Source organism: Mesoplodon mirus, assembly GCF_964341445.2.
Source record: "Mesoplodon mirus genome assembly, chromosome: 13".
Classification (NCBI taxonomy): Eukaryota; Metazoa; Chordata; class Mammalia; order Artiodactyla; family Ziphiidae; genus Mesoplodon; species Mesoplodon mirus.
In genome coordinates this window covers 48,982,370-49,005,081 of record NC_138989.1, presented here as the reverse complement: position 1 = coordinate 49,005,081, position 22,712 = coordinate 48,982,370, and the positions used below count along the sequence as shown (strand labels likewise).

At 35.9% G+C, this 22,712-nt stretch overlaps 1 protein-coding gene across 5 annotated transcripts in view; it reads left to right on the top strand.

Annotated features, from left to right (window-relative positions):
* The window catches only part of NOL4 (nucleolar protein 4), a gene marked incomplete at both ends in the record, with an annotated part of 388,814 nt that overhangs the window by 203,167 nt on the left and 162,935 nt on the right, over nt 1–22,712 (top strand). For all 5 annotated transcript variants that reach the window (XM_082640263.1, XM_082640262.1, XM_082640260.1 and 2 more), the window contains one exon: nt 16,290–16,573. In XM_082640263.1, coding sequence (XP_082496389.1) covers nt 16,290–16,573 — 284 coding nt within the window. The remainder of the gene's footprint in view (nt 1–16,289; nt 16,574–22,712) is intronic.

Sequence of the window (22,712 nt, the reverse complement as noted above, 5' to 3'; positions counted from 1 at the left end):
AAGAGTTTGCTTGGTTTCAAAGTCAATGCTTTGAGGGCTTTCATGGTTTCCTTGAACTATGATCCTCCTTTTTCCCAAAATCGGTGCTAAGACTAACCTTTGGCTATTTAATTCAAGATTAACAAAATTAAAGCTTTAAACTGACTCAGCTATACTGAGCGTACTCAGTACTTTGAGTGTAAAGTAGAAATGTAAAATGTGGAAACAACTCTTCTGTCTTTACTGTTTGTTAAGTTCCTGCAGTTAACACAACCAAAGCAAGTACTATGTCTGTTGTTGAAAATGTCTCACCATTTTATCCCTCGGTGGTGACAAATGTCTGAAGGCTTTATGGACTGATGATGAACACTCTAGGATCCTGCTGTTATTAAAGTTGAACATTTTATTATTTATAAATATCCCTGACTTATAGTTTACTCTCTACATTGCAACCACAGCGTTTGCTATTTTTGCAGAGAAGTTTATTTTAGAGTTGGGCGGGTAGGTCTTTCTCCCCTTCTCCCCATTTCTTTTGTATTTACTCACAGTACTATTCAACCTTGCACCTGGTGGCATATGCACATGTTGTACACTTACTGAATACTCATTCATAGCAATGAAGCCATTCATGGTCATCCAGGTTTCATACTCTTTCCGATTAGTGTGACCATTGGCCCTCATCTAACCTTTGCCCAGACTCTGGTGATCTGGGGTGATGGGTGTGATGGTGGGAATATAAGTGGTATCAGAGCTTTACCCTGTTGAGGTGGCTGCAGGGCCCCTGGCTTCATGGTGTTTTGCATAGATCTTAACTGTGGTCTGAGTGCAACTCCTTTATTTTTTTAAATTGAGATACAATTGACATACAACCTTATATTAGTTTTAGGTGTACAGCATAATGATTTGATAGATGTATAGGTTGTGTAATGCTAAACACAATAAGTCTAGTTAATATCCATTACCGCACATAACTACAAATTTCAGTTTTCTTGTGATGATGAGATGAAAATCACTTTTTAAATAGAAAAGTAACAAACATGTTACTGTTCTCCTTCAACAAGAGGAATTTAATTTTCTGTATCCTTTAAATACTGATATTAATGTCGGTTTTCTTTGATCTCATATAATTGTAAGTTCTTTGATTTTTTTCTACTTACTCAAAATTTTAGCAAGTTTTCTAAAATAATATCATTTGACATCATTCAGCCCTGAATGTCAAATAGAATTGTCTTTGGTTATATATATCATGTCATTGGTCAGCCAGTACTCTGCTAATCATGGTGATATTGAAAGGTCATCTGCATTTATAAAAACATCATGGCTGTTCAGTTTATGCTAATTACAAGAAGTGTAGGCAGAATGCCTTTGTTAAGTGAGGGGAAGGTGATAGCAGGCTATTCACTGTGATTCCTGATTTTATGAAGTACTGCAAAATGGGTAACCTTAGATGACACCTTTCAATTTGGTAGCGTCTCTAAGAGCCTCCTAAATCGAAAATTAAGTATTTTCTTTCCCCACGTAACACTACTTTTTCAGGCACTTCTCCTCACAATACCTAGACTTGTGTTTCCTGCTGAGGTGTAGCAGTACAGTTTAGATAGAAATTTGGTCTGAAATTAGGAAATCAGTTTCTAATCCTATGTTTGTCACCATCGAGGTGACTTGAGCAATTAAGTTCTTTATCTTTATCAAGATCTTTAAAATAGGAAAACTGATCATCTTATTTTATGCCCAGATCTGTTTTGAATATTGTAAAGGAAATGACTACCAAAAGAATTTGTGTAATTAAGATGTTTAATGATTCAAAACAATTGGCATTACTCAGATGAATCTTTTTGTTTAAATCAGAATAATTTAGTATTTATTAGAAAGATACCAATACTTTGACAAGCATCTAAATAATAATGCTTTATAATTGCCACCAAAACTCTTAGTGAACTTGAATCCTTCAAGATGGCCAATAAGTTCATTAATACCACTGTTATGGACGATGATGGATTTCAACCCCTGAGGTAGAAATAGTAAAGAAAGCTCGGGGAAAACTTCTTGGATATCAGATAATGAATTGGCATTATGAAGGAAAAAAGTCACAAAATGTTGACTATAAAAACATCACAGGTGCTAGAAAACAGAAGTCTTGAGGCCAAAGTAAAGCGAATTATATCAGTTGTGATCCAATCTGGAAAATGTTGTTCATTCCATGTCATTCATTAGAAAAATTTAATACAAGGCACTCTTTGCAATGTGTGAAGCAATGCAGGAATTAATAACAGAAGGAAGCCTCTGCTAGAGCTATAGGTGGAGAAGCTGGGGAAGAGTTGGCATTACTAGAGGCCAAGAGCCAGAGCTACTTGCTGGGAAACAGACACACAGAAGATGCTCCCTGGCAGGAAGACGTTTCCTGGCAGGAGCTGAGACATGGAGAAGATGCCCCCTGAGTTGGAGACAGAGAGGTCTCCTGAATCAGAGAGGGTGTATGTGTGGGATGGGGAGTGGGGATACCCAGGCATTTTCTCTTTCTCCCCTCCTGTCTCTGCCAGTATCTCCCATTGTTTAAACCAAGTCATAAGACAATAGTCAAGGAAACCTGGGAAATGGTTTGCAAAGAAAGGGAGAAGAATGGATCTGAGAGCAAGACAGCAAATGACCGGTACGTAAGAGGAAGGAGGGTGTGGAGAAACTTTCAGAACTCTTAGTGTAGGATTTGCTTATTAAGTCCAAGAAGTGCTTGGTGGCTCAAGTTTCTTGAAGTTTCAGGATGTTGGCATGAGAGTTTCAGCTTCCTTGTTGAGTGGTCCTGGCTCACCCACTGCAGGAGGGAGAGGGACTTTTTTGAGAGTAGGAGGGTTAGGAGAAAACATCACAGATCATGTACTCTAATCATTCACCTCTAAGTTACTCTGAAAACCTGGGAATGAATTAGGTCTGGATGACTGCAGGATTTCTTCTCTTCATCTGCTTGCTAATGGCTGAAAATACCACGAGAAAAGCCTTTCATTCCACATTAGGGATAAAAGGTTTAAATTACAAGTGCCTAGCTGAAGTAGCATTTTCCTGTGGGGGAATTTCAGTCAAGGGATAATCAGTCAGTCAATCTGTCAATCTGTTTCTCAGTAAAGTGACTTACAGAGAGCCAGTGTGCACACAGATAGCTTGTGGATTTGCCATGAAGATGGGAAAGAGAACATGAGGGACACTGAGAACAAATCTGGAAGATTTTGACAATTTTTCCTAGAATGATACTCTTTACCTACTATGCAAACAAAAACTGACAATGATTTCAGCACATGTGAACCCATAGTTGGTACACAGTTCTGCTCTATGGGTAAAGATTCTTGATTTTGTAAACATACACTTGACCTTGGTAAAGACCTTCTTGCCTAGGAGTTTGTTAATCAAGGTAATCAAAGTGGTCCTTTTTCCCAAAAATAACATCTTTAGTTCTTCAGTACGTATTGAAATAAGCTCTTTGGGCAAAATCATATCCTTTTAGGAGTCTTTTAAAAAGTGGGCCCAGACTGGCTCTTATTTATTAGTTTTCATCAAGGGAAAGAATATTTGGCTGACCTCTTTTTCTGACAATTTCCTAGAGATTTGTTAAATGGCATTAAAATATACTTAGATTCTGTCTTACTGAGCTCAGATTTGAAAGCTGTCAGTCATATTCCATTCTCTTAGTATCAACACTTACCTCCCACAATTGCATATTCAACCAGTTAGTTGTCAGAGATGATCTACATTAATTTCTCACATGTGGCCCCAAAACTCTTGAAAGAGAATTGCTTCTAGATTCTAGGATTTCTTCCTGCCCCTGACCAAGAAAAATGAAACCAAGACTTCAGATTTTTATTGGGTTAGAAGTTTTTAGTGCCCAAGGGAATCTGTATTGTTAACAGTCTACCTAGGAAATTCTGAAGCAATTAAAGTTTGAGAAACACTGATATACACCAATCATTGAAATATACTTGAATAATTTTGAGTGGTATTACCTATCTTAATGCACCATAGACATTCCTTGATGTTTTTCACTGTATTCATTTTATATTGCTGTGTAATAAATTATCACAAGCTTAACAGCTCTGTAGGTCAAGAGTTGAAGAAAGTTCAACTCTGTTCTAAGCTCCAGGTATCACAAAGGCTAAAATCAAGGTGTCAGCCTGTCTAAGCTCTTATCAGGAGGCTCTGGTAAAGAATCCACTTCAGAGCTTATTCAAGTTGTAGGCAGAGGTTACTTCCTTGTGGTTGTAGGACTGAGGTCCCTGTTTCCTTGTCAGCTGTCAGCCCTGCCCCTTAACACTGCTTGCATTCTCTTATGTGACCTCCTCCATCTTCAAGACATCAGTGGCATAGTGAGAAACCTTTTGTGCTTTGGATCTCTCTAATTTCCTTTTCTGCCACTAACTGGAGAGAGCTCTGTGCTTTTAACTGTTCATGTAATTGATCAAGCCCAGTCAGGTAATCTCCCTATTAAACATCCTCTGTACCATATGACATACCATAATCACAGGAGTAATATCTCATCATATTTATAGGTTCTAGGAATTAGGGTGTGGAATCTTGTGGGGAGGGGCACTTTTAGATTCTTCCTACCAGTGTCTAATGCAGTAACACAATATTTATTAATAAACAAATAGTTCACGAACATATAAAGAGAAGTAAAAAGACTCACAGTTTATTTAAACAGACACTAAATAGATATGTGATTGTGATCTCCTGTGATTGTCCAATTCAACAAATAGTTATTGTATAATTACCATGTGCTAATCACAGATTGATAAAGGAATAAGAACTAGAACTTGCCCTCCAATAGCTTACATTTCATAATTAAACACCTCTAGAGAGAAACTTATTTGATGTTTTGATAATTTTGTCAGAGTGACTTCTCATATACTTCACAAAAAACTGATCTGTATAACTTCTAATCTTTAATCTTCTAACAGGTAATAAAAACACATTAAAATGTTCAAATATTGGATTAAATTATATCTCTCACTACAACCCCGGAAAGTGTTCTCTTTTCAAATTTAACATCCTCTAGTTCTATGACTATATTTTATTACATGACTTCAAGTCCTTTTAACATGTACTTTGTATTTTTAACTGAACCCAGTCAAGTCACTTAACATTTCTGTTCCTCAGATTTTTCAGAAGTAAAACAAATATTATGCATTATTTAAGCTTTCTTTTTTCAAGTTAAAAATTGTCTTTGGCTAAATTAAGCAAAAACAGTACAAAAAATGGGAATCTATGGAAGGGGCACTGGAATTTCTCACAAAATTTCATAAAGGAGTTGGTTGCCTAATAATCTGGAAAGACAAGAACTAAAGGCAGCTCTAATTTTTTTTAAATGATGCGAACTCCATCGACCATAATTGTTATACTTTCTTTCTAAAGATTAACATAAAAAGACCTAGTTCCAATGACTCCCTTTTTCTCTGTCTCAAAGCTCCAAATTTTTCCAGGGTGGCAAGTGATCATCCTTCCTGGAGCCTACACTTTTGTATTAGGAGGGGATTGTATGAACTAGGTTTCTGCTCCTATGGGTGCCTAATACATATCATCATTTTTCTGCTAACACATAGACACACAAACGCACACACACACACACACATATCACACCATCACACATCACGCAACTTTCTTATATATCCAAAGATAATTCTACTGAAAACTTACCACCTATTTCACTTAAACCACAAACAACCTCATTTTCCCCCAATATAATTAAATCTAAGTCCTGTCCAGCTATTGCACAGAGAAAGAGAGGTGATGTTAAGAAGCCTCACTTTCTGAGGCCAGATCACCAAATAATATTCTTACCTCTTTTAGTTCCATAATAATTGAAATTATACAGTTAATGGACTAATTAGTATATTTAAGTACCACTACTACCCTTAAATAAAACTTAAGAAAATGAGGCATCTGTTTTTAATCCTCAGACACTTGACAGCTGACAGTAAAGAAATCTAGGTAAATATTGCATTAGTTGCAATATTTCTGTGCCTTATTCCAAAGCCATAGCTAGTAGTTATGATGAACCAGCTCCACTACTCCTTCCATATTTTCTTTTCTTTCACTAGCAATTAAACGACTCAGGGTATTTGCCAGGTGGGGCGTCATGTCAGGAAATGAGATTTGTCTCTGCCTGCAAAGATTTCTTTGACAATATTTTTCTTTCTGCAGAGCAGAATGAGAAATGCTTCAGGTGTTCTTGTGGACCTTCATTCCAACCCATTTTGGTCTTCGGACATCTTATTCCCCAGGTACTCAGGATCAATGATGGCAGGCAATACACAGCTCTTCTGTTTCTCTCTTCCTGTAGTGGCCTGCGTGGTGTGAAATGGTCAGTTGTCTAGCTCATTTCTTGGAAGTATCCTTCCTACAGGCCAACAGAACCTAAAGCTGTAGAGAAGAATTGTGAGAAGTGTCACTTCCATCTCTGGAAAGCCTTGTTTTCCAGACTGATATTGTGGCTAAGAGAGGTAACCCCAAGTATCAGTAGCTGGTTTAGAACATGATCACATCCTAGAAGGCAGCCCCTCAGGTTCAGGTAATATCTCTCAGGGCATCACAGCTATTTTTAAAATGTTTTTCTTTTTTATTGTCTTCTTTCTTTTCTTTTTAAAAATTTATTTATTTACTTACTTATTTTGGCCATGATGTACAACATGCAGGGTCTTAGTTCCTTGACCAGGGATTGAACCCATGCCCCCTGCAGTGGAAGTACGGAGTCTTAACCACTGTACCACAAGGGAAGTCCCCTACCACAGCTATTTTTAAAAGTTTTTAATAGTTCATTCCATTATTTTTTAAGGTCTGTAATTTGTTAGGGATGGAGTAGGTAAAAAGAGCAATGACTCCAAGGGAAATCTTCCAGTTGCTTCATTTCTTTTATTGCGATGTGATTTCATTGATTAAATTTAATGTGTGTGGGGCAAAAAGGTAGCATATAAAACATTCAGAGGTTCATATATAGTTGTGTTAGAGAAAGAATGGGCAAGAAATACAGGACCAAGTCAAAAGTAAGCGTCCATCTACTGAGGACAAGTAACTGTCCCCTCTAATTAAAGGCATCAAATACAAATGCTCTGCCACAGAGTAGTTAGCAAGCTTCTCAGATTTTTGTACTTTACCAAGATCTTAAGATTGGGTACTTTGTTGGCAAACTGGGTACTCAGATCAACATGGTGATGGAAGCCCCCAGTGCCTGCCCATGTGTATCCTCTACCCCTGTTTTAATTGCCACGCAATTCATGATCCCACTGAGCAAACCTAGGTTTGGCAGGTAGGATGATTGATGTCCACAGGAAAAGTCACCCTGTACATTTGATTATGAAGTTCAACTCCTATGCTAGTGGGATTTTGTTGGAAATTTACATGGATATGAACATTTTAAGCCCTTAGCCTATTGTGAAAGATCTATCAAATATCGTCCTTCCTCCAACTTCTCTTTAAAAATACTCCAAACTGTTCTTTTTCACATCTCTATACCATTTGGCTGCTGCCAAAGAAATGGTGTAAAAAATAACTGTAGATTATCTTTGTTCTAAAGAGAATATACAACTAGACTTACTGCTCAAAGTCTTGCCCATTTAGTGGATTTTCTTCTGTATTTGGGTCTCTCCATGAAAGGACTGTACCTTTGCAGTGTTTCACGGAGTTATGGAAACTAGGCTGACATTTTTCGTTCTCAGTTTTTTGGGGGTTTTTTTTGCGGTACGCGGGCCTCTCACTGTTGTGGCGTCTCCCGTTGCGGAGCACAGGCTCTGGACACGCAGGCTCAGTGGCCACGGCTCACGGTCCCAGCCGCTCCACGGCATGTGGGATCCTTCCGGACCAGGGCACGAACCCGCGTCCCCTGCATCGGCAGGCGGACTCTCAACCACTGCGCCACCAGGGAAGCCCCGTTCTCAGTTTTTATAAAGAACTTCTTTTAAGACACTTAGGCAGAGATGAAAGAAACAACTGTTGTGTGACAGTTTTCAGCAACCTGCTCACACACCGCTGGGGCTGAACAGACTCATTTCTATATATAGCACTTCCACTTGATGAGGAAGGACTACTGAGCATGCCTAAATACAATGTTTAGTGGACCAAGTGTGCTCAGTTCATGATGTCCAACTGGAAAAGAGTTAGGAGCTCTTATCAAAAGGCAAAGTCACTCAAGGAAAAATACATTGCCTTACACTAAAACCTTGGTCGTCCTGACAAAAATTCTCCTGTTAGGGATTACCCCTGGCTCCACACTCAATCCTGGTCTGCTACAGATACCTGATTCATTTTGTCTTCATGAAGGTCAAGTGGAAAATCCCCTTTCACTGTAATCTACACCAGACGAAACCTACTAGGTGATGTGCCTTTTCTTATTGGTAAAGAAGTCAAGTTTTAACAACATATCTTTCACTTTGGAGTGGGTGTATAGTATATAGTTATGCTCCAGAACACTAGATTCCCCCTCATCGAGAATGCAGGCCCTTATATTTTAGAGTTATCATCCATCCCTTATCATCATGTCTTACCAAGGCAGACATGATTATACCATTTTTGCTACCCAGAAATTTTAGTATGGTTTCATCATATGTAGAACTGTTTGTGGTTTCTAGTAGGGTTTGGTTTGGCAGTTAAAGTCCCCTGTGAACTCGATTGTGGTACAGAACCGGAGAATTAATATGATCCTGGGACATGGCAGCGAGTGAAAGCAAATGGCTTGTTGTGACCTGGTGGACAGGAACTCAGAAGGATGCCTTAGGCAGAATAATGGCTGATTTGTTCAAGTTAGTGAAGGAATCGGATCCAAAAAGGTTAACAGACAAAATAGAAGTATGTCTGCTTATGTCTTATCACTGTGAGCCAAGGGCACTTCCCAGAGAGGAGAGCTCCTGTGAGGTAGAAAGACCCAACAGTGCTTGCTGTAAGGATAAATTTGAAGATAGCCAAAGTCCTATCCAGCTACATGACACTTGCTTCAAATAGTAAGCTTGTTATCTTTGGTCTTCTTTTTCTTTTTTTTTCATTGCTTTTCAGCTTTTCAAGATAAAGTATTTCCTGACTTATTACTGGCAAGGCAAAAAAACCCTCCTGAGTTGTTGTTTGTCTAAATGCCAAATTAGGGGAAACTCCTTTTGGATCGCATTAATTTTAGCTTTAATTAGAATATTTCTTTTCAGAATTACTTAGCCCAAATCTGTCACCTTTTTTTCATTTAACTTAGTTTTCAGTTTAAGGTAATTCATGGTAAATCCCTGAGTCGCTCCTTTTATAAATTTTTAAATCACTTTCTAATAGAATGGCTTTATTATAATACTACATGACATTGTTTCTTGTTTCTATTGCCCATTTAATGTGTTTTCTTGAACATTTCTCTCCAGTGGTTAGCTGTCAGTTTTCATGGAAAGCATTGAACTTCTATATTATAATTGTCTTAGATTTATTTTAAATTTAATGAGATTTTATCATCATGTATATTTCTTGTTGTATGCGACAGAACATAAAAGACCCACGGTATCAATTGTTTTGGTTTTAAGTTATAGCAGTAAAATAACTTCTTGAGTGAGTTGATAATACTACATGAATGTCTTATTCAGCTGCATTAGTACATTATGCTATCTATGACATCATTTGTCTTATTATCAAATTAATTTATATAAATGACATCAACTTTGTATAAAGCACTCTATATACACACACATATATATATATGTATACATATATATCCATACCTATATAATTTTCACTTACCTCTAACTGAAAGTTAACATTTTATTGTATTATAAATGTAGTCAGTAAAACACACTATTCACAGTAACTGTGACTTCATCAGCAAAATAAATCAGAGATATTTTCAAATTACATTGTAATTATTAAAAATGTTAATGCCTATCATTTTCTATAAAATGTCTAGTTCTTTGAAACCCTAAGCAAGCTAATGGGTAAGCATGAAAATAGTAATTTATAACTTATTTAAACAATTAAGAAACCATTCATAAGTTATTACATTAATGGCCATTTCAAAAAATAGGTCCCCTTGGAACTGGGAGAATGCTTTGTTATCAGTCAGTTGACAGTAGCTCTGAGGTGGGAACAGAGATAGACTTTTAATAGACTAGACTCACATAGTCAGTAGGCTTCTCCAAGTACCTACCCTGGGAGAACCGTTAATGACTTTATGTGATCCAGAAAAAGGAATATACAGTAAAAGATCCACAACTTTACTGAAATATACAGTTTCCTGTCTTAGTATGTAGAATTGTAGAATATACTCAGTTCCCTGTCCTCTTCCAGCTCTTTCCTGCCTGTGGTTCTTTTTCTTTTATATTCTGAAGTAGAATAACCTCCACCATCACCATCATATATCTCACCTCTTTCAAATTTCACCTCTTGTAACCTGCCTTCTCTGATATCTTCCTCATCCCCAGTGATGTATAGGCAACTTTTCTTTCTCCTAAGAACCTAGTTTTTTCATTGTGCCTTATATGAAACTCATCTAGGATAGATACTGCTTTCTGCCTTGCATTGTAATTCTTTTGTTATAGTCTAAGAACAAATTCCATGTGGAGTCTCTATGGACTCACAATCTCAAGAAGAGTGTCTAGCACAAAATAGGTATTTGGTTAAAATTTGTAAAGAAAGTAATATAAAGAATATACATTATTTCCTCATTGGTAGCTCAGAATTAGTCTTATTTAATTATTGTGCTGAGCTTAAGTTATATGCTTCGGAACACGTAGCTTATCTCAGTGCCATCACTATCCTGCTCCTTTAATTAGAGCCCATTCTTCCAATGGCAAGGGCCGAATTAAGAGCTCCCAAACAAGGATAGCACCCTTCGTATAATTAATTTACTGGAAAACTGAATCTCCTTGTTACTTTCTTACTCTCAATATTCGTTTGATCACTTTAAAATCAATGTCCTATAACCTTTCAGCAGTGGTCATGCATGCATATGTAACACACATATGATTTTATCTGCATCAGTAAACTTCTCCTTAGTCTGAATGTTTTGACTTCAAAATGTAGTCAAAGGACTAGAGATGGGAGACTATGTTGCATTTTGGGGCAAACAATAAATAGTTTTTTGGACCTTATAAGCATCTGGCCTGCATTTTAGGATTAAATTTCCAAGTATTAATCTTAAAACAAAGATGATATATATATTTTTCCTATTCATTTTTCCCAAGACACTTGGCCTAAAGGCCATAATGAAGAGCTACTGAAAGTGAGTACAAAAGTAGGTCAGGTGCTTTGGGAGATTTCAAATATATATCACATATATTTATACACAGAAATAGAGATATACATGTATACATATATAGAGAAATAGATATATGTATGTCTATATATAGAGAGATAGATATACATATTATGTATATTAATAAATATACTTAAATATACATACACACATACACCACACACTGTTATAGGTTAATTCTTTTTATATAGGGAGAACTAACCATTGATTCTGGTGCTGATGAACTACTTCACACAAAGTGCTGATGGGGATGTTAGAAATAATTTAAGCAAATGGTATTTCTAGGGTCTGTACTAATTGGTGGAGGGAATGGGGAGTAGGGAAGGAGAAAGAAGTAAACAAATAGGCTGCCACTCATGGTTAGTGTGATAGACAAGAGCCAAGCTCACTTGAACAGCCCCCTTGGCAACACTAAATTCATCCCATCAAAACTAACCTCAACACAAACACAACCCAAATATCCCACTGCCCTTCTGATGTCACTAGATTCCACACTACCTGTCACCATATTCCACATTCTCCTCTGTTGCTAGGTACACTGGGCACCTTAATTTCCAAAGCTCCAGGTGCTGTTTTTCCTTGGGATTCAAATACAGAGTTTTTGGTTCCAATGCTATGGTACCCAGGCTGAAATTTGAGAGAAACACCATCGATCAGGGCCTGTGAACCTAAAGGTCATATCTACAGATCTAAACACTACACTCTCTGTGTAGCAGCCCAGTACCCACATGCCAGCAGCCACTCAAGATGGAGCAAACTCTGTTGGGTAAGGAAGCAGATTTCCCATGTAAAGCAGTAAACTGATGTGAATTGTTATGATAAACAGGAGTCTTAGATTTGTGGTCTAATTCTGAAAAAGTATCTTTAAGGAAGAGAGAATAAAAGCCATTAATGTGGTTTTACGAAATAGACAATAAAAAAATCGTTACGGTATCATGTCTGCTCACCTCTTTATATTAAATTTTTCTAATACAGCCATCAAAAACTTTGTTTTAAATTTTGATTTATGAAACAGAGGCACGTGAGATTATCAGTTCTTTTACCATTTACAAGATAAAATATGTGGATATGTGTTTGTTACAAATGAGTAAATAATTAATTTGTTCTTCATGAAACATACTGATTTACTCAGGAATAAAATATGTAAAGCTGTTGAATTTAGTTACCTTGGTAACATCTGGAGTGAACCACTCTGTCTAAAAATATTTTCTCCTTTATTGTTTATTCTTTATACAAAAATTATAAATACATGACTTTTATTAAAGACTCTCCTGATAAATGATGTTTCTCTTACCTGAAAAATGAATAAACGGTATACTATTTATTAATATGTATGATGATATCAGATTAAAGAAACAGATATAGCTTGTTTAATTTTTAACTATATTGACATTGGATTTGTTTCATGCTAATGTAGATTTAGTTTTTAAAGGTATCTTTAACGTTATATTTTTTTAACATATTGATAAACATTTCTTACATGAAACTTTTATTATTTTTTAAAGGATTCTAGTACACAAATGTTAAATCACAGTTTTCTTGATGAATTAAATAGTTGGACTTGAATGTGTCCATTATACTCTTCTTTGGATTTTCTTGGAAGGAAATAATCAGAAATGACCTTTCATACTTTAGCATAACCATATGACTTAGCATGAAATTCCAAATTACTCATACGTTATTCCCCTAATTTTTTTTTCAGACCTTGATATTTCCTTGTTAAAAGAATGTTATCAGTTTCTCAAAATAATAGCCATGGAAACTGCTACATCATATTTCTTATGGCCAGTTTCCTAAATTCTCTTGTCTTCTCTCCAAATGAGGTCTTTTCTTGAATGGGTACATAAACAGAGTAATTTAAAAATAGAATCTTGCTCTGTGAACACGTTTTAATTGTCTCACAAATCAGAAAATTGTTTAAAAATACTATTTTGCTGATAATTACACTGAATGCCCTTTGTTTTCATTTTTTACTAGAGCAAGGAACCTGGGCTTTGTTCTGGACCCTTGTCTATCTATTACCAATCTTAAATGTTCTTTTTCATTTTTATTGGAGTATAGTTGATTTACAAAGTTTTGTTAGTTTCAGGTGTACAGCAAAGTGTTTCAGTTATACATATACATATATTCATTTTTTTCAGATTATTTTCCCATTTAGGTTATTACAGAATATTGAGTAGAGTTCCCTGTGCTATACAGTAGGTCCTTGTTGGTTACCTATTTTATATATAGTAGCGTGTGTATGTTAATCCCAATCTCCTGACTTATCCTTCCTCCCTACGTTTCCCCTTTGGTAACCATAAGTTTGTTTTTTATATCTTTTCTATTCTTAAGATTTTTTTTAGTCATCCACTCATATTCTGCACTGCTGCTGTTTTAGTTTGAGCTTTCAGCAATGCTGACTTAGATGGCTTCTACATCTCCTAACTGGTCTCCGCAACTTCCATTTTGTCACCTTCATACTATTCTCATCCAAGACAGAATAATCTCTTTAAAGCATTTTTTTTCACATCACTTCCCACAGTAAATTAAACTTACTTCTGTTTACTCTTAAGGTAAAATCCAAGCTCTCTGATACACAAAACACTTATCTTCCTCCCTTTTTAGGTTTTCTTTTCTTCTGTCTCTCTTTTGCACTCAGCTCTCTACTCTTATTCCTCATGTGCCCTGCATATTCTTGCCTCTGTGACTTTGCACCTGCCGATGTCTAGGTGGGGAATGCTCTTCCCCAACTCTTCACCTGGTTAAAGCTTTGGAATTCAGCTACCTTCTTTAGAAACCTTCTCTGATGCCTTTATCCCTTGTTCTGGATTCCTTGTTCCTTTTTTACTCTGTAGTTTAGTTGCATGTTTAGTTTTCTGTCTCTTTAAATTATCTGTGAACTCATTGGCTCATTGAAGCTGAAGGGGTCTCTATTGGCCAAATATTTAACCCCCTTTTGGCCAAAAATAGGCACTCAGTAAATGTTTGTTGAATAAATGAATGAAGAAGTGAGCTGTACTACTCCTTCAGAACGTAAACATTATTTCCGTGAATTTAATTGATTAGAAGGCATCAAATATTTCATTGCACCTTACAAAAGGAAAGCATATTTGAGAATAGCAGAAATCAAACAAAAAAGTCACAAAAAATTACTGAAAATTATTACTCTTGCTCACTGATATTTACATGGCTTCATCAATAGCCCTGCCCTAAAGGAAACAGTTTAATACTTTTGTCCATCATAATCCTTTAAAATGAATTGTAAATTCTTATCATAAATGTAAAGAGGAAATTAAGAGAAACAGAACTTTATTTTTTACGTAAATTTTATTTCTCACTCTGAGTAGATTGTTATTGATATATTTTCTTCTAAACAAGCTTATTATGTATTTTAAAGCCAAAAAAGTTTTCCTAATTCTGCTTCTTCTCCTTTTTCCCTTTTTTCTACAGTTTTTCCATTTTTGTTATAGAAAAATTATATATACATTTAGTTATATATTATAAATGATACATTTTATAATACATTATAAATTATACATAGAGTAGATAATAGAGAATATTAGAAAATCCAGTGCCACACTGTTAAGAGGACATCAGTATTAACGTTTTGGACTACAACTTTTCAGTCTTTTTGTTCTTGTGTTTATGTGTTTTCCTTTTACGAAATTGGGATCATATTGACCACACCTTTCTGTAGCTAGTTTTTTTCCATTCAGTGCCTCATGACTCACATTTTCTTGTGTATTTAAAATGGAATATTGATTAATTCCATAATCTAAACGTTCCAACATATGTTAAGCCATATTTTTATTTTTGATAATTTATATCATTTCTAGATCTTGTATTATAAACAACACTGATTTAACTGTCTTTTTACCTGCACAGAGATGCATGCAATGATTAATCTCCTTAGGCTTAATAGTCTTTGTAATGACTGGAGCAAAGTTTCTGAGCACTTTTAATGTTTCAGGTGCATATTAAACACCCATAGCTTGTACCAATATATACCCCACTAGCAAGGTGGAAGATGCTTTCATCAGAGAATTTTCACCAAATCTGGTTGTTCTCCCTGGAAAAACAAAAACTACTTGCAAAATAATTGGCAAATATCTTGTTCTCGCTTTTTTTTTTTAAATTTACTTTTCTCTGCGATTGCATTTGAGATTGAACTGTTTTCTTTGTTTCATCTTATTATTTTATCTTCTAATTATTTTACTTCACTTCTTGTGCCTAAATTTGCCTACTAGATTAAAAATAACAATGGCTACTTCACAAGTTTATTGCTAAGGATAAACTACACATTATATGTAAAATTAGGTAGCACAATGCCAAGCACACAATTGGAGCTCAATAAATGCTAGTTGAGTCTATTCTCTAGAGAATGGACTTGAGGATATGGGGAGGGGGAAGGATAAGCTGGGACAAAGTGAGAGAGTGGCATGGACATATATACACTGCCAAACATAAAATAAATAGCTAGTGGGAAGCAGCCGCATAGCACAGGGAGATCAGCTTGGTGCTTTGTGACCACCTACAGGGGTGGGATAGGGAGGGTGAGAGGGAGGGAGATGCAAGAGAGAAGAGATATGGGGACATATGTGTATGTATAACTGATTCACTTTGTTATAAAGCAGAAACTAACATCATTGTAAAGCAATTGTACTCCAATAAAGACGTTTAAAACAAACAAAAAAAACCCCCCACAGTATCATTTACATTAGCACGCCAAAATGAAATACTTAGGTATAAATTTAACAAAATATGTATGAGATATATATGAGGAAAACTACAAAACTCTGATGAACAAAATCAAAGAAGAACTAAGCAAATAGAGACATCTTCCATGTTCACGACTAGGAAGATTCAATATCGTCAAGTTGTAAGTTCTCAATCCCAATCAAAATCATAGCAAATTTTTATGGGTACTGTTTATGAATATTGTTGTACCTCTTGATACACTTATCCTGTTATCATTATAAATTTTCCTTTTATCTCTTGTACCAAAAAAAAAAATGCTAGTTGAAGTAGAAACTGATTAACATATCAATAAAATCAAAATATAAATTTTTCTTTCCAACAGATGATTCTGCTGCCGAGAGCTTTAATGGCAATGAGACTCTGGGGCATAGTTCAATTGCTTCAGGGGGAACACACTGCAGGGAAATGGGTGACTCTAACGGTGATGGCAAAACTGGGCTGGAGCCGGACGAGCAGCCACTGAACCTGAGTGACAGTCCCCTCTCAGCACAGCTGACTTCAGAATACAGAATAGATGACCACGGCAGTAATGGAAAAAACAAATATAAGAATCTGCTAATTTCTGACCTCAAGATGGAACAAGAAGCAAGAGAAAATGGAAGCAAGGTAAGGTCATGTTACAATTTTCAAAGAACTTTTAAGTTGGTCATAAAGGTCATAAAGAAATACTTATTTATACAAGACATAAAGATTATTGTCACTAAAAATATTGTAAACAAATCCCAACAATGGGTTACCAAGAAATTTATAATCATAGATACTGTGTGTTCATGTTATATAAACAGAATAAATTTCAGGAATAACAGTGAACAAAATGCATCCTTTCTTAGGCAAAGTGGTGGGTTTTTATATATGGAATCACTTGAGTTAATGCGTCTCACTTATATAATCTTATGCATCTGTCTTTGGGAGTTTGTTGAACTCAGATGTGAAAGTTTAGCTCTCAGAACACAATTTTGAACTATAAAAAATCACTAGTTTCTCCTTGATTGGATAGGCGTATGTGGCAATAATATTTCCATTAAATTCTTAAGTTTGCTTTAGAGACCTGTGGACTTCAGTCAGTAACTTACTTCATGTACATAGGAGAAATGTGTCAGTTTTCCGGATGAAACATATAGATTAAATAACTCCTTGAACAAACAATTTATCATAAACTATATTATACAAAAGACAGAAATGTGTTTCAGATATATTATCTAAATTTCTAGATTCTTTATATCAGAATAAATTACAATCTTCCCCATTCCCAATGGATTTATTCTTTAAAAAATTAAGCTATATTTCTGTCATTTTGAAATAATTCATGCTGATGATTTGCTCTATAATTTTTGAAGGTATGCTTTTGAACGCATGAAGATTTTTATAGCGTATACATTTTGACTCCCTTCCCTGCTCGCACTTCTAAGTTAGAGCTGTAGAATTGGTCTTTTGAAATAGATCCTGAAAGCAAAATGTCTTAATCTGGATTAATTTCTGAATTTGCTAAAGCACTATGCTTTCTAAATTAACTCTATTTAAATCCGATTGCTTGCCTGACGGTGTGTTGTTTTATCCTCTTTTAAGTAAGTTACTGGACATTATCAGACCCTTAAGCACTTCTGCCTGAGGAAGGCTGTTACAACTTTTGAAGTGGTAAATGCACAGTACTCTCTTTGGCGGTTTAAAGCCAGATCACACAAACACAGGTGATTTTATATTCACTAACATGATCTGAATCACCATGTTACATTTTACAGAACAAAATAACCCTTAAGTTTCCCTGCCCTCCACATAACCCTGTCTTTATAAAACTTAATCACAAAATGTCCTTTTAATGCTATATATCTGCAGAAATTTTTTCTAAAATCATCCAGTGGTTTGCTCTTCTCTTCTTTCCCTCCTTGTTCAATATTGCCATAGGAACTATGCTCATTAAAACACATTCTTCCATACATTAGACAGAATGAAGTTACTTTCCTACCTCTTTCAAAACGGGACTATAAAAAGCACAGATTGATTGAGCTGTGAAGAGTAAGATGGGAAGTGGACCCGGGGGAGAAGGAGGCACCTCTGAGGAAGAAGGTTTAATGGTTCAGTTAAAGAACAGCTTCCATAGCTGACTGAGAAGTAGCCAGAGAGACAAAAGACAAATCAGAAGGGCATAGTGTAGGAAAGCTAAGCAAAGTCCATCTTTCAAGAAAGAGAGTGGTCAGCTTTGATAGACACTGCTAAGAAATCAAATCAGATGAAATAGAAAATAATTGAATTTGTAAGAATAGTTGTGGCAGTGTGTTGGGACCAGAATCCAGAGGGAATTTTTTCAAAAAGGATATATTAAATACCTGTCACACTTACAGCAATGGGTAGATAGTAGAGACAACTCAAAGACGAAGAGTCTTTATTCATATGGCTCTTAATACAGTCATGGTAAAGAGAGTACATACGTTACCAAGTGCAATCTCGTACTGCTCACCGCACAACAATCCAATAAGTTGAGGTGTTGGGGTAAGGAATAGCGACTTTGTTCAGAAAGCCAGCAGACCAAGAAGATGGTGGATTAGCGTCCCAAAGAACCATCTTATCAAAGTTAGAATTCAGGCTTCTTTTGTACTAAAACGGGAGGGTGTGTGGTTTGTCGGTGCAGACTTCTTAGTGTGGGAATCCTTTGTTCTTGTAGCTGTCCAGGCAGGTCCGGTCATAAATGTTATTCTCTGTTCTGCAACTTTTTATCTCTATATGAATGGAAAAGTGTTATACCTTTAAACGTCAGAGCCTTGAGAATGGGCTATCCTGTATATTTCAGGCTGTAGGAAACATTTTTAACTTGTAGCAGAAACAATAGAACACGAAGGTTAAAGTAAAATCAACAGATCCAGTATGGAGTCAGATTTGTTCTTCCCTATTACACATATACATAGAAAAGTTTCTTAGCAAAAAAGTAGGCAAATATCTATTCCTGTGTTAAAACATGGAGAGTTCTGAATAAGAATATACTGTTTCTATTGAAGTAATGAAGAGGGCTTCCTTCAGGAAGTGAGTCTTGTACTTTGAAGGAATTGTAAGACTGCCATTTTTCAGAAGGATTCTCTTATTAGACACTGTGAAGGACCTGGAATGGAGACAGCAAGGGTGAGTGGCCTCCTAGACTAGGAAACTACTGTCCATTCCGAGATAGGTATGACTTCATAACATGGTATATGAGGAAAAACCCAATATCATTATGCAAGGTAGACTATTTGCCACCAATTAATTTATTCACCAACTATTTATCGAGGAACTCCTACATGCAAGGCACTGTTAGAGGAAGCAAAAATATGAAAATGAGCAAAGCAGGGTCCCCGACTCTCAAAAACTTATAGTCTATCAGGAAAGAGAAGCAAACTTGTAATTATAATCTGATTCCATAAGTAATATGTTGGGCATATGGCAGGGTGACATGAGAGAGCAGAGGACCCATAGGACCTATGGGACCCATGGTCCCATAGGACCATGATGAATCTTAAGGAAGACTTTATAGAGATTGATGCCAGGGATAAGTGTGAAGGGCAAGAAGTGATTCAGAAGGGGAGGATTATTTATGGTAGAGCATGTTTCGAGGCCTAGAACAGTGAGAGAGTACTCTGAGCATGGAGATTGGCAAGGAGCTTAGCATGACCGCAGTGGAGAACGTGTGGAGAAATGGAGAATAAAGAGGCTCTATCATGAAGGCTTTGTAGGCCAGTTTAAGGACTTTGGATTGTATCCTATAGGTGGTGTTTAGCATGATAAGGTTATGGTCAGCTTGAAATTTTAGAAGGATTATTCTGGCAACATTGTAGTGGATGAATACAATAGGGACTAGGAAAAAAAGACAGAAAATGGTTAGAGAGTTATTGTGGCAGTCCAGGAAAATTATAATGCAGAGGCATAGTAAAAAAAAAGGTATAATGAACATGATACTTTTGTTCTTTTGACACTGTGTCTGCGGGACTACCATATACAGCTCCATAGGTTGTATATTGCCAAACTCTTGGGAATGTCTTTCACATAGATTACCATATGAATGGCCTCTTTACCTCGGTACATTCCATTAGGATGTAAATTCTATGAGTATGAGAATGATGTCTACCTTGCTCACTGCTTTATGTCTAGCACATGGCCTAATATCTGGTACATAGTAGTTTCTCAAATATTTTGGAGAAATAAAGTTTTACTGAATGTGGAAAGTGAAACAGAGAACATTTTAGTATGACTCCAGGATTTAGGATCTGGTTTCCTGAGTGGATGGTGATTACATTTACTAAGATTCAAAATGAGAAACATTTGAAGGAAGTTGATTTGATATATAAAGTTAATGGTATTTTGCAGTATCCATTAGAGATGTTTAATAGGTATTGGGGACATATGTTTCAGCTTAGAAGAAACATCCAGGTTGGAGAGAGAGACATTTGAAAGATTTCAGAGGAGTGCTGCTAGAAGCTGTTGTGGTTGATAAGATCACCTCGGAATTACATAGACTAAGGAGAGAGGAGCTCAAAATATATCATCCTGCAGAATGTAAACCCATCAGGAACAAGAGGCATAGAAGGAGTTTGTAGGGGAAAAAGAACCCCAAAAGAAAATGAAGGCAGCCAGATAAGAATAGGGGATATTTTAGAAGCCAAAATACAGGGCATTTCAAGATTGATGTAAGTGGTTAAATGGAGTAATCCTTAGGTGAAGTGACATAGGTCTAAACTTGGAGGATGTTTAGGAGAGTTAAGGCTTAGAGTATGGTTCAAAACCCATGGCAGAGGAAGAATTAGCAGAGTTAGTGGGAAATTGGATTGATGTTAGTTGTAGAGGCTGGGTAGGAAAGCTGAATCATTTTTATTGTGAAGGAGACTGTATCTGGAATTTTGCTTCAGGAATTCTTCTTGCAATCCAACTCTAAATGCAGAGTGCCGCAAGGCTGTCAGGTGACCTTCATGTAAAGGTTTAGCAAACTCATCTGTTCAGTGCTACCTTTTCAAGTCCTTAGGAATGTTTCATCAATTCTGTGCAAATTTATAAAGTGACACTATTACCAATTCTTTCTTCCAATATTTTTGAGGCTAGCCTCTGTTTTACCTTGGAGGAATATAAAAGCCTAATTATGTAGTATCTCTGAGAAACTTAGATTCCAGTGAGTTTAATATTGACCTATTTCACAATTTTATTATGAAGAATATCAAGCAAAAATGATTATAAAGCATTTTAAAAACTTAACAGTGAATAGAAATGCTTAAAAAGAATAGCTGAACTGGACTAGGCCATTTACAAATTGCTTATTATTATGCAAAGTCACTTACTGGACTAGCTGGGAATCATATTAACCAATCTAAAGAAGAAATCTATTGCATGAAAAGAGTTTAGGAGTTATTTATTTGCTACTTGCAGATGGCCACATTTTTAAGGGACAACTGGTAACATTAGAGCCCAGAAGAAAGTGGAAATGTTGATTAAGAGCTTGGAAAATAAGACTCAGGAGGAAGCATTAAGGGACTAGTTATATGAAAAAAGAAAGGCCAAGAAAACCCAAATCTGGGTATAGATATGTTCAAAATTATTAATAGATGAGAACAGAAACAAACCTAGAACTCTAATGGAGGGAAATACATAACTTAAAAACATGTATCATAGATTTTTTTTTCTTTTTGGTTTTCTCTTTTTCTCTTAGTATCTGTGACCCAGCTGCATTTTACTTAATATGGTAAAATATTCTGAATCAATCCCTGAAAGAATAATCTTTCAAGTAGTAACTGCAGTAGGAAGGTAATTATTGTTTGAGGGTTAATGTGTCACTGTAGTTGCTACATATTAAGTTTTTGGCTTAGTTCCCAGGACCCTTCAATCTTCACTTCACTTAAAAATATGTTTTTCCTCAATGTGGCCCATGTGACATTATTTTCAATCTTTCCTTTAAATTTTTATCAAAATGGATATTACCATTCAAATTAAAGTTTATAAAATATTTCTCACAATTACCATTAATAATTGATATGTGATTTTATTTAGATATGATGAATGGAAGCAGTTGATTTTTTCAAAATATCTCTTTGAAATATTTAGGTGTAATGAGATTGCCTTTGAAACATAGGAATGGTGGATTAACTTTTGGAATAATATTATTTTGGTCTTTGTCATGTGGCTATTCCAGCTTATTATTGTTTTAATTTGATGATTTTCAATTTCTGGCTTCTTGGTGTTGTGTAGATATTTTTGGCCCAGATGTGGTTCAGGTAGAAACAACAATATATATCAACAAATGTGCCTAATATGTGCTAGGCATTAGCCTGGGTGCTAGAAGGGCAAAGAAAAAAAAAAGGTCTCCATCATTAAGAACTCACATTTTAGCCAGATAGATAGACACATAAATAAATAGGTGTATTATAACATGGCAATTAATTTGTATGTGAGAATGCCTTCTAGGCCTATTAGCCATGCCTTGGAAAGTTCTCAGGTTAATTCGTAGCAGTTAAGTAGGAGATAGTCACCTGGTGAAGGGGAGAAGGGAATTCTTAATGAGCAGAGCATTAAGTTAGTGTCTAGAAATGTTGAGGGTGGAAGTGGTGAGAGATGAGTCTGGAGAAGTAGTTCAGGTATAAGATTAGGGTAGGCTATGAATGCCCTTTTATTGCTTGAACTTCATTTTGTAGTTTACAGGGAATCACTTTAGGATGTTAGATAGGAATATAGCATGGTCTGATTGTGTTTTGGGATTTATCATTGTGGCATCTTTGTTACAAGATGGCTTTAAGTGGCA